We start from the raw sequence: 23,167 nt of genomic DNA, 5'->3' as shown, positions 1-23,167 counted from the left end.
CTCAAGTACAAGATTTGAGTACTATTCTGTGTTCTGCAGTACTCACCTGAGTTGAAGTACAGCAAGTGGTAGAGGATGCTGCCGTCGATCAGCAGCCAGCAGTGAGAGAGGCAGAGATCCCGGTAGATCCTCCGGTGTTTCTTCAGCAGAGTGGTCAGGCCTTGGACTCCCATCCTGGGCAGAGAGTTTTGGAGGAGCCAGTGGATGGACTCTGCTCTTATAGGAGCTGCTGCACCTCAACCCTCCCTTAAGTTTCACTTTCCTCACCTCACAGCAGCTCCCAGTCTCTGCTTCATTCAGTATTTTGAGATTAGTCATGTTATTGAAAAAGTCCCTCATTTAAATGACTTAACTGCCTCCCATGGCAGGAATGTTTTTGTAAAGTTTGGAAACGGAAAGTGAAACTCAGAGGAATTACTTGGCAAGCGGGCACAGGTCCTCCTGGAACCACCTCGATGGAAAATGGGTCAAATCTACTACAGGGGGGCCACTTAGTAATTGTTGAATGTTTTGAAAGTTTAGATTAGACAGCTTTCTTTTACACATTTTCCGTATCCTTAACTATTGTGTGTGGTGATAAACTCAAATGTCATGGGGACATACAGATTCGGCCTTTAATGGTCCAAGGGCAGGGCAGGTGAATACAACTATGCCATGAATGGAGGAGAGACGTTGGTATAATTATTACTATTCACCAAAACATTATTCAACAATGTTTAAACAAACTAACTCCATGTCCGGTTTTGCAAACTTTATTGTTGGTGTCAGAAATCACCATTTGTTGATTCCCGACCTGACCTGAGATCAGTCTATATCTTCCCGCCACCCACCCTCACCTAATCACTTGCTTATCTGCCCGCTTCTCATTAACATATCGGCTTTATGCAGCTGCACACCGGGAGGTTTCACAGGTTAAATCAAACATCCCTCTCTCTGGGAGCAGCGTTTCAGGTGAGGAAGCAGCTGAGGAAGTGCAGTCCAACATGAGGCCAAACATGACTCTCGTGGTGCTGCTACTGCTAGCGGTGTGTTTCCTCGGTGTGTGTACGCTCTCACATGTGGAGGAGATGAAGACCCAGGAGCGGCTCTTCCTCGGCTCTCTGGGACTCTCCGGGCTGCCTCAGCCGGCGGGGAGCCACCAGTCCCGGCGCCATGTCCCCTCCGCGGTCTGGAGGATGTTCCGGAGGTCAGAGAACATGAAGGCCCGGGAGAGCGACCCCTGCACGGTGTCAGAGTACGGAGTTCGCGGTAACATCATCCGATATGTTCAGGACCAAGGTAAAATGATGTGTAATGTGAATTATATGTAGAGGACAATTGTGCTCATAAAACCATAATCTAGAAGTTTGAAGTGTAGCTTACTGTAGTTGCTTACACATAACCAGCACTCCTAAGTCATATGCAGAAAACCTGCATTGCTTTAAATATCCAGTTCTAAAAATGTTTACACCACATCTTCATAAAATAAATAAAAATGTTTGTCTTTTTAAAACATAAAATGACCAGTTTGTTCTACAGCCAGTAGCTACAATACACATATCAATAAATGTAGGAGAAAATTGACTAAATTATATGTGCATTCACCAGCCCCAACTTTAGGAACAGCTCACTAAATATGTTTTTGCATTTAATTAAAAGATACAGTTTTTGAATCACTTATTTATTCTGGACCTTGAGTTTGAGTAAATGTATTGCTTATCAAAGTCTTTTTCAGGAGTGCAAACCGTCTTAATTTTTTGTCAACGTTTATTTTAAATAAGACAATAAACGTTTGTTTTGAATTATTCTTCAAATGTGCTTTAGTAAAAACTGCTAAAAATGCAAAGTGAGTACAACTGCAGTGTTTGTTTGAATGAGAAGTCATTGGTCATGACAAATTATTCTTCTCTATGATTTAGGTTATCATGTAGCCCATCTCCACTTATAAACCCCTGCTGTTAAAATGCTCCTCTCCCCGCTGATGTGTTGCAGGCAGGCTGGTGTCTGGCTGGAGCAGCAGCTGTCAGGCATGTCTGGAGAAGCAGCTTTACTTCAACATGTCCATGCTGCAGCCTGTGGAGCTGCTGTCTCTGGCTCAGCTGGAAATCAAGTTCCACTGGAAACCCTTCAGTTCTGCGGAGCTCCTGCAGGGGCCACGGACCCTCAGTGTGTCTCTGTATAAAGTGATTCGAGCCACGCTAAGGGGCGCCAATCCCCAGGCCAACCGCAGACTCCTGCTGTCCCAGTCAGTCCAGCTGCAGCCTGAGCCCTCCTCCATCACCTTGGACCTCACCTCCCTGGCAGAGAGCTGGCGCAAACCGGGACGCAACTACGGTTTGGTTTTGGAGCTCCTGCCTTTCAGCGTAGATGCGAAAGAGCTTCTTCCTTTTCATCCTGGGAACTCCCTCCCTCTGGAAACAGCCTTCGCCCTGCCACTGATTCAGGCCATGCTGGTGGCGGTCTCCCTGAACCCCCACCAGTGTCACACCAGACAAAGAAGGAACGCCATCCACCTCCCAGTGACCCCCAGCAACGTGTGCAAGGCCCGCCGCCTCTACATAGACTTCAAGGACGTGGGCTGGCAGGACTGGATCATCGCCCCGCAGGGCTACATGGCCAACTACTGCCACGGCGAGTGCCCGTTCCCGCTCAGTGAGAGTCTGAACGGGACCAACCACGCCATCCTGCAGACCCTGGTGCACTCCCTGGACCCCAACGGCACCCCCCAGCCCTGCTGCGTCCCCATCCGCCTCGCCCCCATCTCCATGCTGTACTACGACAACAACGACAACGTGGTGCTTCGGCACTACCAGGACATGGTGGTGGATGAGTGCGGGTGTAGATGAGTTCTGTGGACTTTTCTAAATATCAAATATCCAACCGTTATTTTTGTATCTTCTTGGTGTTTAAGTGTCTCAATTTCCTTATTACACCTCATGCCGTTTTGATTGTTTGTTTGAGTTTCATTGTAAAATGTTCTTTGCACTCAAGGATTTTATAGATTTTTTTAACATTTATACTTGTTATCCAAGAAATGTTGACACGTCTCTTAATATGAAGTTAATAAAAATTGCAATAAAGCCAAAGTGGAGGATTTACTTTGAAAGACAAGTTATTTTTAATCACTCATTAGAGGTTTTTGTACTTATCCATACTTTAAATCAGGGTCAGAAAGTCAAATGACCTGGGGGGCCACTGTCCAGGTGCTTCTCTCCTGTGGGAACCCTCAAAAGTGTCTGTGAAAATAATCCAGTTTTTTCCTTCAAGGATTTTGACCTTGAAATCCTGTCTGCTTTTGAACAGCAGTTGAGTGAGGAAGTGATCCTGTGCCTTCTGTACATGGTGTGTGCTGACTTTAATGAAAGAGGCCTCCATGTTTTGTGTTGTTATGAAGATTGCCAATCATCCAATCCATTTTGTATTTTCAGCCTTCTTCCCCGATCGAATTTCTCACATGAAACTAAAAAGTTGAAGGTCTGTCATTATTAATTACAATAGTTTCAGGGCTAATCTAAAACTGAGCAACTATTCTTTCCTTCTCATCTCACTTGTCCCTAGCATCCTGCTCGGCTTGTTTTGTGCAATAATGTTCAGAACAAAAGATTAAGGTAGACTAAACGACATAAGAGTCACATTAGAGAAGCTGAAAACTTGAATTTTTGGTTGTTTTTTTTCTTGATGAGGTGATTTAGAGAATATCTACTTAATAATACTGCGCAAATAACGATTTAAAAACGTGCACCTTTTTAGAAAGCAAATGCTCATTCCAAAGAGCTGTTAAACAGTATTTGCGCTATAAGACTATCAAATTCTCAATACAGTCCTCATGCAACAGCTGGTGGTAGAGGTTGGTGCCGTTTTCCTTTGCAGATTTGGTAGGTTTTGGAATATATTTAACGCATATTATGGATTTTCTTTTTAATGGAAAATAAAAAATTCATATTGATAGAAATATTCAAACTCTGTATTTCTTTGCCTCGACGTGTCACCGCCGCTATCCTGTGGTTCTAATGTCTCACTGACAGAGACCAGCAACTGTTTTAGCTAGGCCTACTAAAGAAGAAATTAACTCTTATCTCACTGTGGCAGCAGGGTGTGGTTAGGGCGCCGGCTGCTGGAGTGATGGCAGTAGCTCGGCCGGGGACCAGACAGCTGATCAGAATCAGGTAATCAGTCACTGAAACCTGGTTCTGGTCTGCCTTGCAGTAGGCTGGATCCTGGGAGGACGTTGTCGGCTGGAAAAAGGACCAGTAAAGACCCCGCACTGGCAACGTGTATATTTGTGTTTTTGATCTTTTGGACAATAAACCTCTGTTTTTGCACCCAAACCCTTCTCCCTCCGGCCCTTTTTAAACTGTGTGTGAGCGGAGAGGCTCACACTCACCTTCCTGCCTGATAACACCCCCACAGCCAGCCAGGCAGGCAGACCACTGGGGTTGCCATGACGACGACCGATCGCTGCAGCAACCAGGGGGAGGCTGACGGGTTGTTGTAATTAGTGAGCGAGACAGAGAGAGAGTTTGGGGTGTAAAGGATGAGAGAAAATACCTATTTTAACATAATTTTGGCTCCCTAATGTTGCAAGTAGAATGGGACTTTTAGAAATATGGTCTTTAACAATCACCAGACTGTTTCTTCCACATTTTATACCATTATTGACCATTTCTGTTATTGATCATTCTTCAGACACTGTAAAACAACATAATTAACGTTGCAAAATGTTCACCTTAATCTTTTACTTTGAAAAAAAACATTTTACACACTGTCAATACTTAATCATATTCCGCTTGTTACACCACATGTTGAATTGCTAAAACATTGAAATGTCAAATGGTTGTGTGTGGATGTATGCATTTTATTACAGCAGTCTTTATTATCTTGACACAAAGCTCAAATTAATGTTCTGTCATTTGAACAATAAACTGAACTATAAATATCTAAAGAACATTTATTTGCATTTTATCATTTCTTTGCAATTAGGCACATTGTTTTAACCCATGAGCTTCCCAGTATATCTGGTTCTATTACACTGGCCACTGAAATCAATTCAAACATCACTAATTCTTATAAGCTGTTGGATCTTAAAGCAGTAAAGACTTTCATTTTTATTTTTTCCAACCCTTTGTTTAGACATTCATGTTTATTGTTCTGCCAATGTTTTTTAATCATACTCTTCTTATATGTAACAATTGTTCTGAAACAGGAGATGAGAGAGGGAGGGAGAGAGAGAGAGAGAGTGGAGCAGCAGAGATAGACGGGGAAAGGAAGAAGCCTGAGGCTCTTCAACAGTATTTTGCTGTCAAAGACAAAGTAATTTCCACTTTACCCTCTGGGGCCCACAATACACACTCCATCTCCAACAGTCAGACTCACAGAAGTGTTTTTTCTTCCTGTCTTGAAAACTAAAACACTTGCTCTCTCCCTTCCTCCCAAATGAATATTCCCTCAGTTACAAACGAGTCACAGAGTCAAATTATCTTGAAGCTGTGCTGCGTCAGTGCTGAAGCCTGGGGACACCCTGAGCTCCTTCAGCACTCTCAGAAAACACAAGAGAGTTCAACCTTTGGTGGCTGGGTCCGGGAGAAATACACGTCTGTTAATATGCTAGCAGCGTGGGTCTGTGATCCCAAAAACTTCTGGATGCACTGTCATGAAATTTGATCTTCTCACACGCAGGATGAATTGTAATGGCTTCCTTAAAACTTTTATCTTACTTATCCGATTTTTCTAAAAGCCTACTTTGGTGCATGACCAAATGCCAGCAAACTAAATTAAATTAGCCTCCCCTCTACTTTGGGTTTAGTGCTTATTAGAAAATGTAAGAACATTAAACATGTTGTCATAGACATAAGCATATACCTTAAAGCACTTCTGAGCCATCAACCTAATACCTATTAGTATTTAAGTTCATTTTAGGTCTTTGGCATTGCATGATGGTAATATTAAAGTTATAGTTCTATCTGGCCATGTGATAAACAACTCACAGAATGAACAACATTTCCGCTGTTTTGTGTCATCTTTCTACAAACAAAGTGTGCCATCACAGTCATTTAAAACACATTTTAAAATAGTGGCTCTAACAAAGTAATTGCAGTGATTTAGATATGATTTAATAGCGGTTTAACAAGCAGACTAGTGACAACAAATGGTTGATTTAGGGATTAGGTGATAAGAAAGACCAACTAAATGTAGCATTTCCCTTGGTGAAAAGCATGTAATACAAGTGTAATAAATAAAAATGGATAGATGAACACATCTTTGCTTTCATTGACTGGTGTTAAGACCATAGTTAAGATGTTATCGGACTCAGAGGATAATGGCTTTCTTCTCTCTTCCTTCCTCTGCAGTTTAGCTCTCCCGCATCTGCACAGTCAATGAGAAATGAATAATCAATATCAGTCAGGGAGGAGCCCGAGGAAGCAGTAAAACTCAGCCACCCTGACTGGATGTGGCTTCTCCCTCTGTCTGTCTCCAGTCTCCAGTACCTCTATCCATGTCTGTTTTTAAGGGAGGAAGCCTTGATTATACTACATTTTAATTTAGATAATAGTATGCTTCCAGTTTGTGGCAAAGGCTCGTTCTGAATTGGCCCTGACCTCAAACACCTCTCGGATACACAGGAACATTGACTGAGAGTTAATGAACTAATGTGTAATAGTTTGCATACTTTTCACTATATTGTGCAGCTTCTTACTTGTCTGTTTGCCATTGTTTGAATGTTTAACTTCTGCTTATTATTTTTCTTTGCTTGAATTTAATCAAATCATAATGTCGGATACAAAAGCTTTGCAAGTGCTTGCTTCTTAATCCACTTTGCTGATTCCCACAGAACAGGATGTGATGGTTGGAGCCACTCTGCTGCTGCTCTAACTCTCCATGAAACCAGGAAACAAGCATTATGGTAATGACTTCCTTTCTTTTTAAGAGATTATGAGTAAAAGTCGATGGTGGAGGCATGATATTGAATAAAGCAGTCATACTAAAAAGGAGAAGAGGAAACAATTAATAACGTTGGTAAGTATTCAGCCTGTACTCAAGCAAAATTAATTTCCATCCTAAGAAGCTTGTTCTTCTACTCTTAATACTTCCATTAAATGTAACATATAAGTTCTGAAAATGAAGGGCAATTCTCTTTTTTCAACCAGTAGGGGGCAATGTGGCTTCAGAGCTGACTCCCTGTAGTTGTGTATTCACTGGTTGTAGTGTGTGTGTGTGTGTGTGTGTGTGTGTGTGTGTGTGTGTGTGTGTGTGTGTGTGTGTGTGTGTGTACTGCCAACATGAGGTTGCTGGTTAGCAGTGGGTAGCTGCTGCGCTGACCACTGCAGTGCCCATTAGGTGTGAATCTTGGGGAGGATCAGTTGGTCTTCGTAAAAAACGATTCATTAAGTTAAGAAGGAAAGCAGCTTTAATCAATATCTTTATATTAACAATTGATACAATGACATCTTGAATTTGATAAGCGTCACTGGTAGAATCAAAGAATTATCACCAAACTCTGCAGTCCCCTTATCTCTGCAGAGCATCTTTTTGCTAATTGTTTTCAGCTAAACACTCTTCTGAATCATATTTGATATTTCCCCTGTTTCCCAGTGTTTCTCACTACTCTATGTTCCCAGTTTGCCTCTCTGGTCGAACACATGTGTTTCTGTGAGTCTCATTTCTATTCCATCACCCACCTGGACCCGGCCTAACATCACACCTGCCTGCAACCCGCTCATCGACTCTCCTGCAAATCAACCTCGGCTATTCTCCGGCTCTTTACCACATCATTTTCTCAGCTACAGTAAAGGTCATTCAGTTCATCTTCTTTGAAAGTATTTTTTGTGTTTTTAAGCCTCCACCATTGTTACTCTATCTTCACCTACCTCTAGTCCAGTGTTTGGGTCCAACTATCTGCATCGCCACAGGCATTTTCTTGATGATGCTGTGTTTGTTTTTTGGCCGTTTGGCTATAGGATACAACCATTAGAGCCCTAAAGATACACTGTAAAACATTGTGTTTCACTGCTGTTACTGCTGCAAATAGATGTGTTCACATTTAACAGCACCATTAATGTGAGTAGATGATCATATGAGTGGCAAAGATGACATCGAGGCACTTATTCTCTCTCAAACACACAGACTCATCGTTCCACTGACCTCCATAGTGAGTACAGTAATATCCCGGCTGATAGGACAAGCACTCTGACTAATGTCCTCACACACACACACACACACACACACACACACACACACACACACACACACACACACACCGGTAGGCGTGCACACCAAGAAAGAAGTGATTAATTTCTCCCCAGAAAAAGAAATTTGACTCTACAGAAAAAAACGTCTGTCACGAGGCTTGAGGTGCGTCTGGTTTTTAAAAAAAATGAAAAATGGCAGAAGGCGATGATCACCTGTCCACTACCCGAGGGAGAAAACAAGGAGGATTATTTTCAGCTTTTTATTTCTCCGGGGAATATTGACAAAGCTGATTTACAGAAACACACTGCAGCAGATTTATGCAGGGGGATGTCCGGTCTTCTTACACGCAAACAGTGGTATTCACACAGTCAGACTACAGCCCAGTCACCTGCCTCTCCTTTGTTTGTGCAAGAGCAATTACGAAACGTTCAATTCATTTGTTGTAGAAACACAACCAATTAGGCACTACCGACCTGTTCTCTGGTCCTTTATGTCCTCTTTTCTGTACTCAATATGTGAGAAATGATCACATCAATATAAATGATTCCTTCCCCCCTTTAAGATACAGTTGTATGTGTGCGTGTTACATATAATAAATAAGTCTGACTTTGACAGAGTTGAATAAATAATTGATAAGGAATGTCAGAAAATATATGAGGTCCAGATAGGAAGGCAGGAGATTTTTTCATGGTGCCCTAAAGTTAAGGCAAATAACAAACTACATGCCTAAAATGTAACACACAAAAGTATTTTTTTGTATTTTTTTTTGTACCATATTGAGCCTGAAAATACACAATATCACAAAAGTTTTTTTTAAAGTTGATATTGATTTTTAGTTATTAAAGGAGCTTAGGACCATATTTTTGCTGATATTGTGTGCTTTGCAGTTCAACGATATTCATCCCCCCCTTATACCACCAATCATTATATAATTTAAAACGGATATACAGACTTTTATCAATATTAACATATGTTGTATATAATGCCATTAGCCGAAATAAAAGTTTAACTTTACAATACTTAAAATATATGTATTTACTACACTCGTATACACTGTGAAACAGACATGTCGGTGAAACTAGTGAAACATCTCATTAACATTCATGAAATACCTTTATACATCCGCCAAGCAGGGAACTAATGATGTGCTCTAATGAGGCTTTCAGGATCATTTGCAAAAGTTTCTTGATTCCATTGTCTTTGTTCCCTTTTTTGTTTATGCTTTATTTTCAATCATAAATGTCCTGTATCTGTCATTTATGGTTTCCATCCAAAATTAGCTCGTCATTTTTAACAATAATTCTACAAATCTGCCAGCTCCTTTTCTAACGAGTAGCCAATCAATTCTTGTCTTGATGCCTACCATTTAGTGGCTACTGATCTTCAAAGCAGCATGGTCTTTTCTTTTTGCGACTAACAAGCTGTAAACACATTGATATATAGCCATCTTATAAAGTTAAGAAGGCTGATGTGTCAGCAAACAGTTGCCTATTAACACGTCCTTACTGAACAACATTAGCATTCATTTAGAGTTGTTTTTCTGTCCAATATTTACTGTCTTTTTAACTCAGGTTTGGTCTCCACCATCTCCTTCATTCTTTGTATCTGTCTCTTGTTTCTCTTAGATTGGCTTATCAGAGCTTGTTTACTGATAAAGTCTGCCTGCTGCTTGAAATTAGATTAATGAGAGTGCTGAGACTGAACCATTAGGGGCTGTCCAACCAAAACAATACACTGAAATACTTTTCTGTAGAGTGAGATTTAGAGTTGGTTTGATCACTGCATTTAAATAGCATTGCACATTTAGTCTTTTAATGCCACATCCCTTCTCCTTTCTCCCTCCACCGTAAGCAAAAGAGGTTCCTCCACTGGGGGCAAGACCCCAAGAAGGAACCTGTCCTATACCTGCATGGCCTTTTAACACATTATTATTGCTAAAACCTTTTTTTATTGTATACAGGCAATACTGAGCAAACCGGCAGCAGACGAAGACAAGGTGGCACACAGTGACATGAGACAGACAGCAGGCATTTTCACGCATTTCATCTTGAAAGTAAAACTCAGTTCCTTCTTTTGTTAAACTAAGATATTATTTGCTTCCCTGTTGTTCCTTCCCTCTACGTGGATAACAGGATGCAACCCTTCACTGTGAATTATATCCCACAGTGTCGCGGAACCCTTGTTGAATGTGAACTGATGATTTAACCTCACCACCTGCACTGGTGGGACTAACACTACTGAGACTCTCATTTTATCCACATGCACAGCGTGTAGAAAACATTTTCTCGCTTACTTTTCTGGGCTTGCTTTAAATTTCCTAAGACATCATGAAAGTTCAAGCAGTCTATCATGAAATCAGTTATCCCTGCCCATCTGCTTTTCATGGCAGCTTTAAAGCAAACAATCAAACTGAGCATGATTGTTTGGGAAACCTGTGAAGCCATATGCCACGGAGAACAGGATGATTTCAGAGAACAGCAGAGCTTCTACGAGAGAGGGCAGATTTAATCAGATGTTTTACCTCGAGTGAAATTCAAATGGCTCAACAAAATCACCTATCTTGTTATACTCATATTGAAATCTAGTTTCTACAATTTACTGTTTACCAAGGAGTGCAACAGCTCAGCAGCATTAAAGTAAGGTAAGACACAGGTTTCAACTCATGGCCAAAGTAAAAGTCAATGTGTGTTTGTGACGAAGATGGCTTAGTCACTGTGGACTGACGGCTTCGGGCTTTGTATATTGCACATGTGTTTTATTTTAAAAAGTGTTCCCTTTCCCCATGTCTGTTGCTGTTGATTGTGTGCACCTGGTGCCCTGTGTTGTCTCCTCCCCCCTCACCTGTGTCTTGTTGGGTTAATTAGTGTGGGTATTTAGGCTCTGTGTTTCCTGTTTTGTTTGGTGTGTGAGATCCTTGTGGCTGGCGACTGTGCTCACGTGAACAGCGAGATTGAGGCTGTGTCATGTGCCCGTGAGTAATAAATGCCCACACCGGGTTGTATTTTGGACGTTCTGCCTCTGCCTCCTTGCTTGGTCGGGCCGCTCAACAGTCAGCTTCACATTGGCTTATGGTTAGACAAGCCAAAACATCGTTATGACATCATAAAGTGGCCAAATTCTTATCAGCTCATTTTCAGGCAGGTTTTTATAGAAATGGATCAGGACAAAAAAAAAGAGNTTGGTATAATTATTACTATTCACCAAAACATTATTAAACAATGTTTAAACTTTCTGACACCAACAATAAAGTTTGCAAAAACCGGACATGGAGTTAGTTTGTTTAAACATTGTTTAATAATGTTTTGGTGAATAGTAATAATTATACCAACGTCTCTCCTCCTTTCATGGCATAGTTGTATTCACCTGTCCTGTCCTTGGACCATTAAAGGCCGAATCTGTATGTCCCCATGACATTTTAGTTTAGCCCCACACACAATATAGTTAAGGTTACATAATGGAAAATGTTTGAACGAAAGCTCTTAAAAATAATTTATTGATCAAATAATACATTAAATAAATAAATCATATTAAGAGTAGGGTTGCTTTCTCGGTTGAGTTCATGTATCTAATCAAAACTTTCAAAACATTCAACAATTATTTAGCTGCCCCCCTGCAGTAGATTTTACCCATTTTCCATCGAGGTGGTTCCAGGACATGTGACCGCTTGCCAGAGGAGCACTTGGGGCCAAACCGGTCAAACAGACTGTATGGTTAAAACGAGATTTTTCCTCTGAGTTTCACTTTCCGTTTCCAAACTTTACAAAAACATTCTTGCCAAGGGAGGCAAGTATAAGTCATTTAAATTAGGAACTTTTTAACTGACATGAGTTAATATCTAAAAATAATGAATGAATAATACAAAATAGAGACTTTCTATAACAAAATAAAGACTTTATATTAAAAAATTAAAACGTTATATTTCAAAATTAAAACTTTATATTTCAAAAATGAAAACGTTATATTATAAATAATGGCTTAATATTAAAAAATAATGACTTCATATTACAAAATAATGACTTAATATCTCAAGAATGACTTGAGAAATAATGGCTTAACACGGTGGAGCGAAGGCAGAGACTGAACTGCACTGTGATGTGAGGAAAGTGAAACTTAAGGGAGGGTTGAGGTGCAGCAGTAGCCCATCCAACGGCTCCTCCGAAACTCTCTGCCCAGGATGGGAGTCCAAGGCCTGACCACTCTGCTGGAGAAACACCAGAGGATCTACCGGGATCTCCGCCTCTCTCACAGGCGGCTGCTGATCGACGGCGCCAACCTCTGCCACCAGCTTTACTACAACTCAGGTGAGTAGCCTACTGCAGTACACAGAGCAGTAGCCTACTCAGATCTTGCACTTGAGTAAAAGTACTCAGATCTTGTAGGCCTACTTGAGTAAAAGTAGAAGTACCAGATTGTAGGAATACTTTGTTACTGTCAAAGTCCTGCATTCAAAATGTTACTCAAGTGAAAGTAGAAAAGTATTATCATCAAAATTAGTTATCTCAGTGGTGGGTCTCAAACGGTTTGGTCACAATCAGTGGTGCGGCTCCATAGTATTTTTGTTGGGTAATCGGCTAACCCACAGTGGTGGGGCTCAAATCAGTATTTGCAATGTAATTACATACACGCTCCCCTTGACAGTGAAGCGCTACGCGTGAGGTTTAGATTATTTCCCTGTCTCAATCCAAAATGAACTGTATGAAATAAAAAGACACATTTTTCTTGTAGTAAATAAAAAGGGCGACCTGGAGCTAATCCTGCAATTTCCCCACAGGTGAAAGAGTNACAGGCCACGGCTTGGCCACCGAAGGGACCCGTATGACCACGTACTATGTCGTTGTGCAGCCCAAAATGGACAGAAGCAGTAGTGACTTTATAGTTCCTTTTACAGTTCAACCACTTAATCATTTATTATCATCTTTTCCTTATATATGACATTTGTAGTGTAACATAACAGAACTAACAAGATGAAATCGTCATACATAATTTATTCGCGGTCGGTGTTTAAATCGTCGTCGTTCGTTATAATTAGACTCTTGTGTCACTTACACGTAGTATTAATAATTACGCGTCGTCGTTATAATTAATTTCTTGTGTCGTACTAATTATAATAATACTTCACAATATTATACATAATTCGTATACTTACTTTACATCTTACGACATGGAAATCGACACTAATATAATGAAATTGCTTATTTTTATAGCTCGCAAGAAAGAGGTGGCTTTCTGTTATGTTATAATCAATATGATCACGTTATAGCGGTTACACGACCATCCACCCTGTCTACAATTCTGGTCATACCGGTGAAAAAAGTGACATCTGTTGATTGCAATCCGTATTTGCCGTTATAAATAATAATTTCAGGCGTGTGAAGATTTTATTGGCATGTCAATGTCGCTGTTAAGTGCCATGATGGTGTGTTTGTAAATGACGATAAAACCTGGGTCTTCCAATTTTGAAACTTGATTACCACAATTAGTTATTAAAAAGGCGATACAGCCCCACATGGAAGATTACGATGTTACTTAAATACGGCTCCAACCAAATGATATTACAGTCTGTCTATATTTTGCGATGCCGCATCGTACTCGATTAAATGTTGCGTCCAAATTCTCAGCCTTCGATTGACCATTGGTGCTGTATACCCGAGCTACGGCTTTAGCAAGTCTGACTATGCCACAGTTTAGTGTTTAATGAAAGGGGCTACTTTTAGTACCACTCCCATCATAACAGCACATTCACTACGTTCACAGACACACAATAAATGGCACACACACACAGAACAGACACACACAAGAAGACGCACACACACACTCACCTCACTCCTCCACGCATGGAAAACGGTAAAGTGCACAACCCCATCACGGGCAGTAACCCACCAATCCAATCCTGGACCAATCCTGGACCAGCCTGCGGAAGCAGCCTGGAAGCCAAGCCCTTGACAATCCTTGACAATCCTTGACAATCCTTAACATCTGAACTCGAACCCGTCCCAGGGTTGGCCGCCTCGCCACCTGCCCCGGTGGAGCAGACAAAAGTCGACTCAAAATGTCATGTTGGCATCTTCTCGGTCCAGTTCTAAGTGTACAAATACATCCGGGCAGCTTTGCCTACCGTACCTCTTTAACCTCTTTTGTTAAATCTTTTGATGCGTTCCCTCGCCTACATAACAACTAATCCATTAATCGAGTTGCTATCTCGCGAGGAATCGTACGCTCTCCCATCGCCCTACTACCGGGCGTAGGAGGGTCTTGAAATCATAAAGTCAAGTCCCTTTATCTTCCATTTTTGACATTCTAAATTCTATAAACGAACTACGAAGTTGAAAAGGTGATTGTACAATCGACCTTTTCACTTGTTAGTTCGTTTATAGAATTTAGGAATGTCAAAAATGGAGATACAATAGGACTTGACTTTATGATTTCAAGGACACAAAAAACACCTAGCTAGGGCGATGGAGAGCGAGAATTAACGATACGCTCGCGAGATGGTAAACAGAACAATAGGGAGTAATGTTATTCAGGACATCGTTTAACAGGGTTGGGGGTAAACGGTAGGAGTCCCGCATTATTTGTCGACACTTACAGAACTGGACGCAGACTAATGACATTTAGCACCTTTTTGTCCTGTCCACGGCAGGGAGGCGGCATGACGGGTTGGTCTACGGCATGGTTCACGGATCTGTCAGGATTTGTCAAGGGAATTGGTCACAGGCTCTCGCTCCAGGCCTGCTTCCAAAGAGAATAGAGAATAAACAAGGATGTCCAGGAATAAAAAAAAAATAAAGAAGGTTACCTGAAGACCCGTCGATGACCCGGTTTGTGCACTTTACCCCGGTTTTCCAAGCGTGGGAGGAGGGTAGAGAGGAGAGGCGTTCTTCCTTTCGTTTCTTTTCTTTTTGTCATTATTGTTACTGTGGAACATAATTAATGTGCTATCTATATCGACGGTACTATAAAAGTAGGCCACCCCTTTCATTTAAACATTATCACTTGGCACCAAATAAGACTCTGCGGCGGTAGCCCGTAGGCCAGGGCAACAATTTCAATCGAGGGCCAAACAATTTCCAATCGAGGTACATTGCGAAAAATAAGAAGGACTGGTAAATATATTTGGTTGGAGCCAGTAATTAATAACTCGTATCTTCCCCTGTGGGCTGTATCCGCCTTCTAATAATGAACTATATGGTGTATAAGGGTTACTTGAGAAAGGGACCCGTTTTATCGTTATTTACAACTACACAATCATTGGCAGCCTAAACCGCGCGCGACATTGACATGCCAATAAAAATCCTTCACACGCCCTGAATTATGATTTTACGGCAATAAACCACCTCTTTTATTCGACGAGTCTATAAAAATTAAGTCAATTTCATTATATTAGTGTCGATTCCATGACGTATGTAAGAGTATCCACGAATTATGTATAAATTGTTGAAGTATTATTAATAATTACGTAAATGACCAAGAAGTTCAATTATAACGAACGACGACGACGACGACGCACGTAATTATTAATAACTACTAGTGACACAAGAATTAATTATAACGACGACGACATTTAACCGACCGCGATAAATTAATGTATGACGATTCATCTTGTTTAGTTACTGTTATGTTACACTACAAATGTCATATCATAGGACAAAGATACATATAAAGAGATTAAAGTGGTTGACTGTAAAGGAACTATAAAGTCACTACTGCTTCTGTCACTTTGGGCTGCGAACAACCCGACCTAGTACGGTGGTCCCATACGGTCCCCCTTCGTCGGGCCAAGTCTGCCCTGTCTCTGGCTTCGGTTCTTTACCTCAGACAAAGTCGCAAACTGGACAGGAAACTGTGGATAAAAGTTGGAGGTTCAGGCCATGTAACTATAGAAGCCGTCTTCTTAGGAGACGTTTACACCCTGAATAGTACCCACTCACTACCATATAAATTCAATCTATTAAGTCAAAGTTTAATTAGCCGTGCCTCTAACAACGGTATTCGGTTCTACCTAATACATATTATAGTGAAAATCCACAGTACGTGTGTCCTTTTACCGTAACAAACGTAATACGGGATCGATACAACTTAACGAAATGGTAACAATTGGTTTTTGTAAGTTTTACATATAAGTGAGTCTAAATAAAGTTCAGTATGTGTGTGACATATACATGAGGGAGCCCTAACCCAAGAAATGGAAGTCTGTCATTCAGCGTATTGACGCCTGTCCTTTGACACCTATATTCAACCTCCCAGTCCGGTACATTGATATCTTCGGCAGAAGAATCCTCTGCAAATGTGGATATCATGTGGTGAGTGATGGTTATATTTAAGTTAGATAATTCAGTTTAAGTTAATCCTGCACGGACAATTGTTGCCATAAACCAATGTGTATTCACTTTTAGGTGTCTGCACAGGAAAATGCATTGTTTGCAATTATGTCCCTAATAGCTATGCTTGAATTGCTTTACTCTTGTTAACAATAACATTTCGAAATGTATATTCAGTCATATTTATTTAGTCATACACACATGTATATGTATCCTCGGGATTGTGAGAAACAGCATTTCGATCTGCCTGCCTGTATCGTACAAGCAGAAGATTGACAATAAAGTTGACTTTGATAACTTTGATGACTTTGATAACCTCTATTTCTCCACAGTCAGGTGATCCCGCAGCTGCATCAGGAAGTCAGAACTTGGAGGCAGCATGCAGCTCAAGTTCAGGGACACAGCAGTCAGTCCCCGCCACACAGAGCAGCTCAGGTGCAGGTGCATCATGCCCTCCAGCCGTCACCACCACACAGAGCAGTTCAAGCACTCACATCAAATGGTCTCTCTGTAGTATGGATCTTTGTGCTGAAGACTTTTCTGAGCATTTGGTTGACTTTCACTCAGAGCAGTGTTGTGAGCAGTGTGGAAAGAAGACCAGGGGTGCAATGGAGTTACTCCAACACATTGAAAATTGCCATCTTTCGAGCACCAGCAGGCCGAGTGGTTAAGGCGTTGGACTTGAAATCCAATGGGGTCTCCCCGCGCAGGTTCAAACCCTGCTCACAGCGTTTGAAGTGTCTTTAAGCTTCTGGAGCTGGCTGATTGCTGATTGCTGATTGCTGCCAAGTGAGGCATTACACTTAGTTAAAGCTCCCAAACTTGTTCTTGTTTCCCGCAAGGAGCTCATACGGTTACGCGACGATTCCAAACAGAACAATTGTAATGGCCGAGCAAAGGCAGTATCTAGAAGTAGAATATAATGCATGTAGCGACCATGTGATTGAGATACATTTCCCATTTTAATGTGTTTTTCCTTGGCCTAAACTACACCCTTCCATCAAGTTTCATGAAAATCTAAATCATGAACATTTTTGGTGACAAAGAGACAAACCATTCAACAACGTAAGTGCGTATACAGCCTCCTTAAACCCTTAAACATGCTAAAGTAAAACCAGTTTTCATTGTGTACAAAAATAATGAGCAAGACTCAATCAGAAACATCCATCTATCTGAATTAAACTAATCATATTGTAAGCGCCGTGGTCATTCAGAGTATGATTAATTTGATCCCGGCTTGTGTCTGTTGTTGCATTGCTCTCACTCGCCCACTTTTCCTGTGACTCTCTTATCTCTGTTATCTAATATCCCACAATTACCTAAATGAAACACACACTTTAGATCTGACCACTCAGAGTGATTTCTTTCTCTGATTGAATACATTACATTACATCCAAAGCGACTTACATACTCAATACTGTGGGCAATCCCCACAGGAGTAATTTGGGGTGAAGTGTCTTGCCCAGGGACACAACGACATGCTGACTGCAGTGGGACTCGAACTCACTATCCACTGAGCCACAGCTGCCTATATATATATATATATACCATGCCTTCTATCAAAAGGCTCTACTCACAAGCTGAGAAAATAAGTTTCAGAATGCCTTAAAGTATGGTATACCGTATAACATACCTGGATTCATAGTCAGCCTAACAGGAAACAGCCCTTACTTTGCAAACTTGGAGAGACTTAAGATATTTGGCCAGAGAAAGGACAGTGCAGAGGCAGGGCTGAGGAGAGGGGCCTCATCTTGGAATACAGAACAGAGAAGTACATTTGTGTAAATGTGAGAGGAAATGGTGTAACAAAACTGGGATCTTATCTATGTTTCATAATAAAATAAAGTCATTCCAGATAAATTATTAACAGTAAGTGACTTAAAAATAGAAATTCCCCACATGTTGTCACATACAATAAAAGAGTAAGGGGTGATGCATCGACAGAGGATTCAATCCTGAACACGCAGCTCCCCTCGGTTTAACTGAGCCAAACCGAGCCCGCAACCTAGCTGTTTTTATTCACTTTAACCTCTCATATCCAATGTCTGAAAGTACATTTACTCATGTAATGTTCTTAAGTACTTTCTTGACTTTTACTTGAGTACTTTCATTTTATACTACTTTACACTTCTATTACACTACAGGCAAATATTGTACTATTTATATTTATTTTAACACTCACAGTTACTAGTTTCTTTGTACACTCAAAAACACATGATATGCTGATATAGTTTAATAATATATATAATATAATGCAGTACTGTACTGGTAATCTGCACAGTACTTTAAGTATTTACATTTGGTCCACATTGACACACGACAACTTTAAAATGCTCTTGTATGCATAAAAAGAGGATGATATAATAACCATAAAAATATAATTCTATGAAAATATCCAATTTGGATGGTGAGGAATATTACTTTTACTAATACTTATTAAGGTACACTTATCTTCTACTTCTTATGTCATTTACATTTTTCTGAAATAATCCATTTTGAGTACACTTTAATGCTAATACTTTTGGACTTTTACCTAAGTCAAATTTTGAATTCACAGCCTTAAAATACTGGTGTGGAGTATTTTAAGAAGATAGAATCTGTACTTTTAGTTAGGTAAAATATCTGAGTACTTCACCCAACACTGCTTAGTCTATATCCTTGTTTCAGCAAAATAGTCTAAAAACCCATTGCTTAAATGACCTGCTTTGCACTATCCCCAGTCTGTGCCTCGTGTTAGCATACATCATTAGGGCAACATTTAATCACCTTATTTAACCAAATGTAAGAAGAACATAGCACTTACTGTCCTAATGCTGATTCCAGGATGCCAATGTCTAACCATGTTGTTGTAAATATTCAGTCTGTTTTTAAATAATAAAAACCTCTCTCACGTTGCGTATCAAAACAAAGATGGAGGCCGCCTGCCTGGATAGGAAACTGACTCGAAATCTTCTTCATCAGGGACCTGCTTTTTTCTCCAGGTAGATGAAGATGTTTGGGACTCCTATAAACTGTCTGAAAAAAGGCAAGTGTTTTAAACCTTCTGGGTTCATTAAATCGCTTGTTAATGATCGTTCAGGTGTTACCTCTCTGAACCGGATGTAGCTAACACCTGTTCGTTATGCTAATTATACATATTATATGCTAATGCACAAGTGGCAACTAGCTAGTGAAGGTAGTGGAGCAATTATCAGTAATTTAGCCAGATAATTCATAACTGTTGGAAGAGCATTTAAGAGTGAATAATTAAACTCACCAGGTAGCCAGGAAACACGACTCTAATTGAGTGATAATGATGCTTTAATTAATACTGCTGGAGGTGTAAATACGTGGCTGTTTGCTAACAACTTTTTCTTATCAACCTAAAAGATGGTGAATCAATGAGTGATGATTGTCAGTGGTGTGGTGATATGTCAGTGTTGCCCCCCTAGTGGCCACAGTAAGCAGTTACACCGTATTCTGTGACTCATTTCTGTTAGGATTTAACTAATTTAACAACTTTGAATCCACTATAGAGTTGATATTCTATTCCTCAGGCCACATATTCTGATGCATCACATAACACAGTGTAACTTGTTTTAATTGGTGTGTTCAACATGCATCAAATAAGAAAATATTGTATGAGGATTGTGTGTGATCTGCATTTTCTTTAACAATATGGTACAGCTTTTGACACAAGTGACAAACAGTGAAAGCCATGCGTGCTTTGAACTTGTATCAGTGCTTTGGCTAACAACTTGGCAAACAGATGAACTGCAGAGAGTGTGCTGCTGACAGTTGGCCCATGGGGGAAAGATCAGAGGATCTAATCTTTGACTTGAATGACACGGTTCATGTTGTATCAATTCCTTGGTGAATTCACTGCAGCAGTCCACGGTGCTGAAACTTGCACACCTCTCTTTTCCTGTCTCTGTTTCTCTCTTTCGAGTTGATGAATGAATCCACTGAACTCCCTCCAAATGTTCCTCTAATCCTTCAGAGATCCCTTTTTCCTCCGAACAGCAGGAGAGGGCAAACAGGCAGGTGTTGGGATGGTGACCCTTTATATCGTACTAGTGGGTTGGCAATTACCCCCAATGTGTAATAAAGGAGACCCCCACCTCCATACATTTAGAGATCAATACAAGCTTAGTCAATTAGAACCTACTGACTTCTCGCCATTATTGGTTTATGAGTCAAATGGACCATCAAGTGAAAACACATGAGGAATCATTACAATTACACCATATGCACAGGGATGTGCAGACAATTGGTTTTTTCCTTTTTGTGGCTCTCATGAATAATTAATATTTTAACTATTCATATTTAAGATAAGAAAATCCTGAAAGCTGGAAAATACTCGAAAGGATATAGCTGCGATGTTATGTTATTGACCATCAATAACAGGAATGTGAAAACACAATTCCAAATACAGTTTTTTACAACTATAACATGTGTGAGCCGTTATATTAAAGCACATCATGCTATGAATAGTATACCACGTGACATGCGTATAACAAGTTCAAACTGCTGAAAGGACTCACATTAGGATATTGTTTTTGTGAATAATCCCTTTTTTCAAACCCTGGCTTGTTTTTTTTCTTTTTACAGTGCTGCATTCATGATTTCTCCTTAATTTGAAGAATATCAGTCCAGTGATCATCTTTGGATAAAAGACGCAGTATCTCCGGTAACCCCCGATCCAAGAGGGCTCTCCCAAACTTTTTTCATGCACTAATTACCTCCCATCACGTTGTGTATCCAAAATAAATCAATGCAAACCACAACGAACGATTACACTTCCCAAAATCCAGCCTAAAACAAAGAAAATGGTCCTACCTCTGAATGTAACTTTAGCGATCCTGTCACCTTTCCCCCGAAGGTGCGCGGCCGTCTTCAGGTGGACCACGAGAGCCATCATTAGTCCTCTCTGCTCAGTGAGTAATTTTACTCCAAACGGATAAAACTTGAACCGTGTTGGTGCAATCTGTGTTAAATTATCTTTAGTTTAGCCGCCCCTTGCGTCTGGACACAACACTCGTTTTCCACACGGGCATCATGTATAGTCTAATAATTTGTGGGTTTTTTTTAACAAACGGAAACTAAAAACTGTGATTTAATGATATGCTCGGGTTAACATCTCCTCTCGCTGCGTGGCTGCTGGGTCTGTCGCGCATCTCCGGGCTGGCACTAGGTTTTACTCTGCTCCTCGTGCAGGAAGGGCGGGGGCTGTGCTCCAGCCTCAGTGTGGGGATGATGCTCTAATTGTGAAAAATCTGCCCAGCTCTGGGATTTGAGGGGAAATTCTCTTCTCCTATAGTGTTGCAGACTATATACGCTGCAGACTCCCTGTCCATTTAAAATCACAAATATGTATGTGATTGTGATATACATAAATATGTTGATACATTTTGCAGTATATTCATGAAGGATCGACTATTATAACAAGACACAGTAGCCTAATTTGCCATCTTATAGGTAAATGTTGTCTTTAGGTTACTAAATAAAGACTTTGGATGGTAATGGCCATGGACTTCTTAGATATTGCTCTAATTACATACAATATTATTATTAGATTAATTCAGGCTTTTAAAACGTACTGTATTGTATGGTTATATCCATAGGTTGGTTATATCTTATTGTTTTGGGCAGGAGATGAGTAAAATGCAGTTGCCAGGCAACATTGTTCCCCCTTTACAATAGATAAATCGATGTCAGGGGTCAAATGAGCTTTGCCAGTTTTTCCCTAATGCTTGGCAGTGGTTATTTTCTTCTCAACAGAAACCACATTGTTCCTGTTTGCTGTAATCCATGGATCTGTGACAGGAAGTACCAGCAGGTAGGCAGCTGTGCCAGGAGTCTTCAAAACAGAGTCAGGTACACGTATGGGTTGTGAGGGGATTCTCCAGAAGAAAAATTAGAAATAATTCACTGACCAGATGTTACAAGGAAAAATGTCAAATAATCTATAGGAGGTGCACTTGCATGGGCATTTTCTGTTTTCTTGTAAGGGAGTACTCAACATAAAGTGTTTGAGAACACCTGGCTTATAGCCCTTTTTGAAACATGCAATATGCTCAATTTAAGAATATATTTTATGCAAGTCTGCAAAAATCAAATTAAATCATTTTTTTGTATGCACAGACTGGAGCACAACATAACTTTACAATTCAGCAGCCACAACAAAAATCTAGTCTAGAACCCATACACAAACACAAGCAGAAGATGAGGACATTTGAAATTAATCTAAAAGTAAAAGAAAATAATAATAATAATAATAATAATAATAATAATACAAGATTTAAAGCAGACAGCTGCTTATTAAAAGCTATAAAAAAGCTGTTGATTTATTGGTTAAAACTGTCCACTAAGTCAACAATTCTTAAATTGCATTTGCTATTTTTTGGAAACAGTGGCTGAAAGACGCATCCTCAAAGATTCAAGAGAGCCGCCAGAGGATCCTTATGTTTGTGGAAGACAAGAAAACAAATTTCAGTCTGTGATATAAACGATGAGCACAATTATTTTTAACTGACACTCAAAGAGCAAAACATCGGCTCAAATCTCCAAAACTCTAAACGCGTTTTCAGCTTTTCACACAATTTGCAAATCAACATGGCACTTTTTGCAAACCACTGCACGCGGTTCTCCACGTAAGACAAAGGAATCTGACATAAAGTCACGTGTTAGCACATACATAACAC

At 40.3% G+C, this 23,167-nt stretch overlaps 2 protein-coding genes and 1 non-coding gene across 4 annotated transcripts in view; all 3 read left to right on the top strand.

Annotated features, from left to right (window-relative positions):
- Positions 1 to 433: 433 nt before the first annotated feature.
- gdf3 (growth differentiation factor 3) lies at positions 434 to 3,093 on the top strand. 2 transcript variants are annotated; one of them, XM_010772934.1, is made up of 3 exons: positions 434 to 466; positions 944 to 1,278; positions 1,972 to 3,093. In XM_010772934.1, exons 1-3 carry the CDS (start codon positions 456 to 458, stop codon positions 2,823 to 2,825), a joined length of 1,200 nt encoding a protein of 399 aa, XP_010771236.1. In that variant the 5' UTR covers positions 434 to 455; the 3' UTR covers positions 2,826 to 3,093. The 2 variants fall into 2 exon arrangements, with proteins under 2 accessions (XP_010771236.1, XP_010771235.1); XM_010772933.1 differs by having other exon boundaries at positions 447 to 466; positions 889 to 1,278.
- A 13,368-nt stretch (positions 3,094 to 16,461) lies between these two features.
- Positions 16,462 to 23,167, top strand: part of fndc1 (fibronectin type III domain containing 1) — a 42,422-nt gene continuing 35,716 nt past the window's right edge. Inside the window, exons 1-2 of the mRNA XM_010772935.1 lie at positions 16,462 to 16,466; positions 16,817 to 16,925. Coding sequence (XP_010771237.1) covers positions 16,462 to 16,466; positions 16,817 to 16,925 — 114 coding nt within the window. The remainder of the gene's footprint in view (positions 16,467 to 16,816; positions 16,926 to 23,167) is intronic.
- On the top strand, positions 17,139 to 17,215 carry trnas-uga (transfer RNA serine (anticodon UGA)). The gene has a single exon. It is a non-coding gene; the product is annotated as a tRNA-Ser (tRNA).

This window comes from Notothenia coriiceps, unplaced genomic scaffold, assembly GCF_000735185.1.
Source record: "Notothenia coriiceps isolate Sejong01 unplaced genomic scaffold, NC01 NC01_scaffold00011792, whole genome shotgun sequence".
Taxonomy (NCBI): domain Eukaryota; kingdom Metazoa; phylum Chordata; class Actinopteri; order Perciformes; family Nototheniidae; genus Notothenia; species Notothenia coriiceps.
The sequence above is the reverse complement of the archived record's forward strand: the minus strand, read 5'-3'. Positions and strand labels throughout refer to the sequence as shown.

Excerpts from the sequence above, each read along its gene's own strand:
- gdf3 (XM_010772933.1), top strand. Across the intron at positions 1,279-1,971 it reads CCGATATGTTCAGGACCAAG|GCAGGCTGGTGTCTGGCTGG; the intron begins GTAAAATGATGT and ends GATGTGTTGCAG.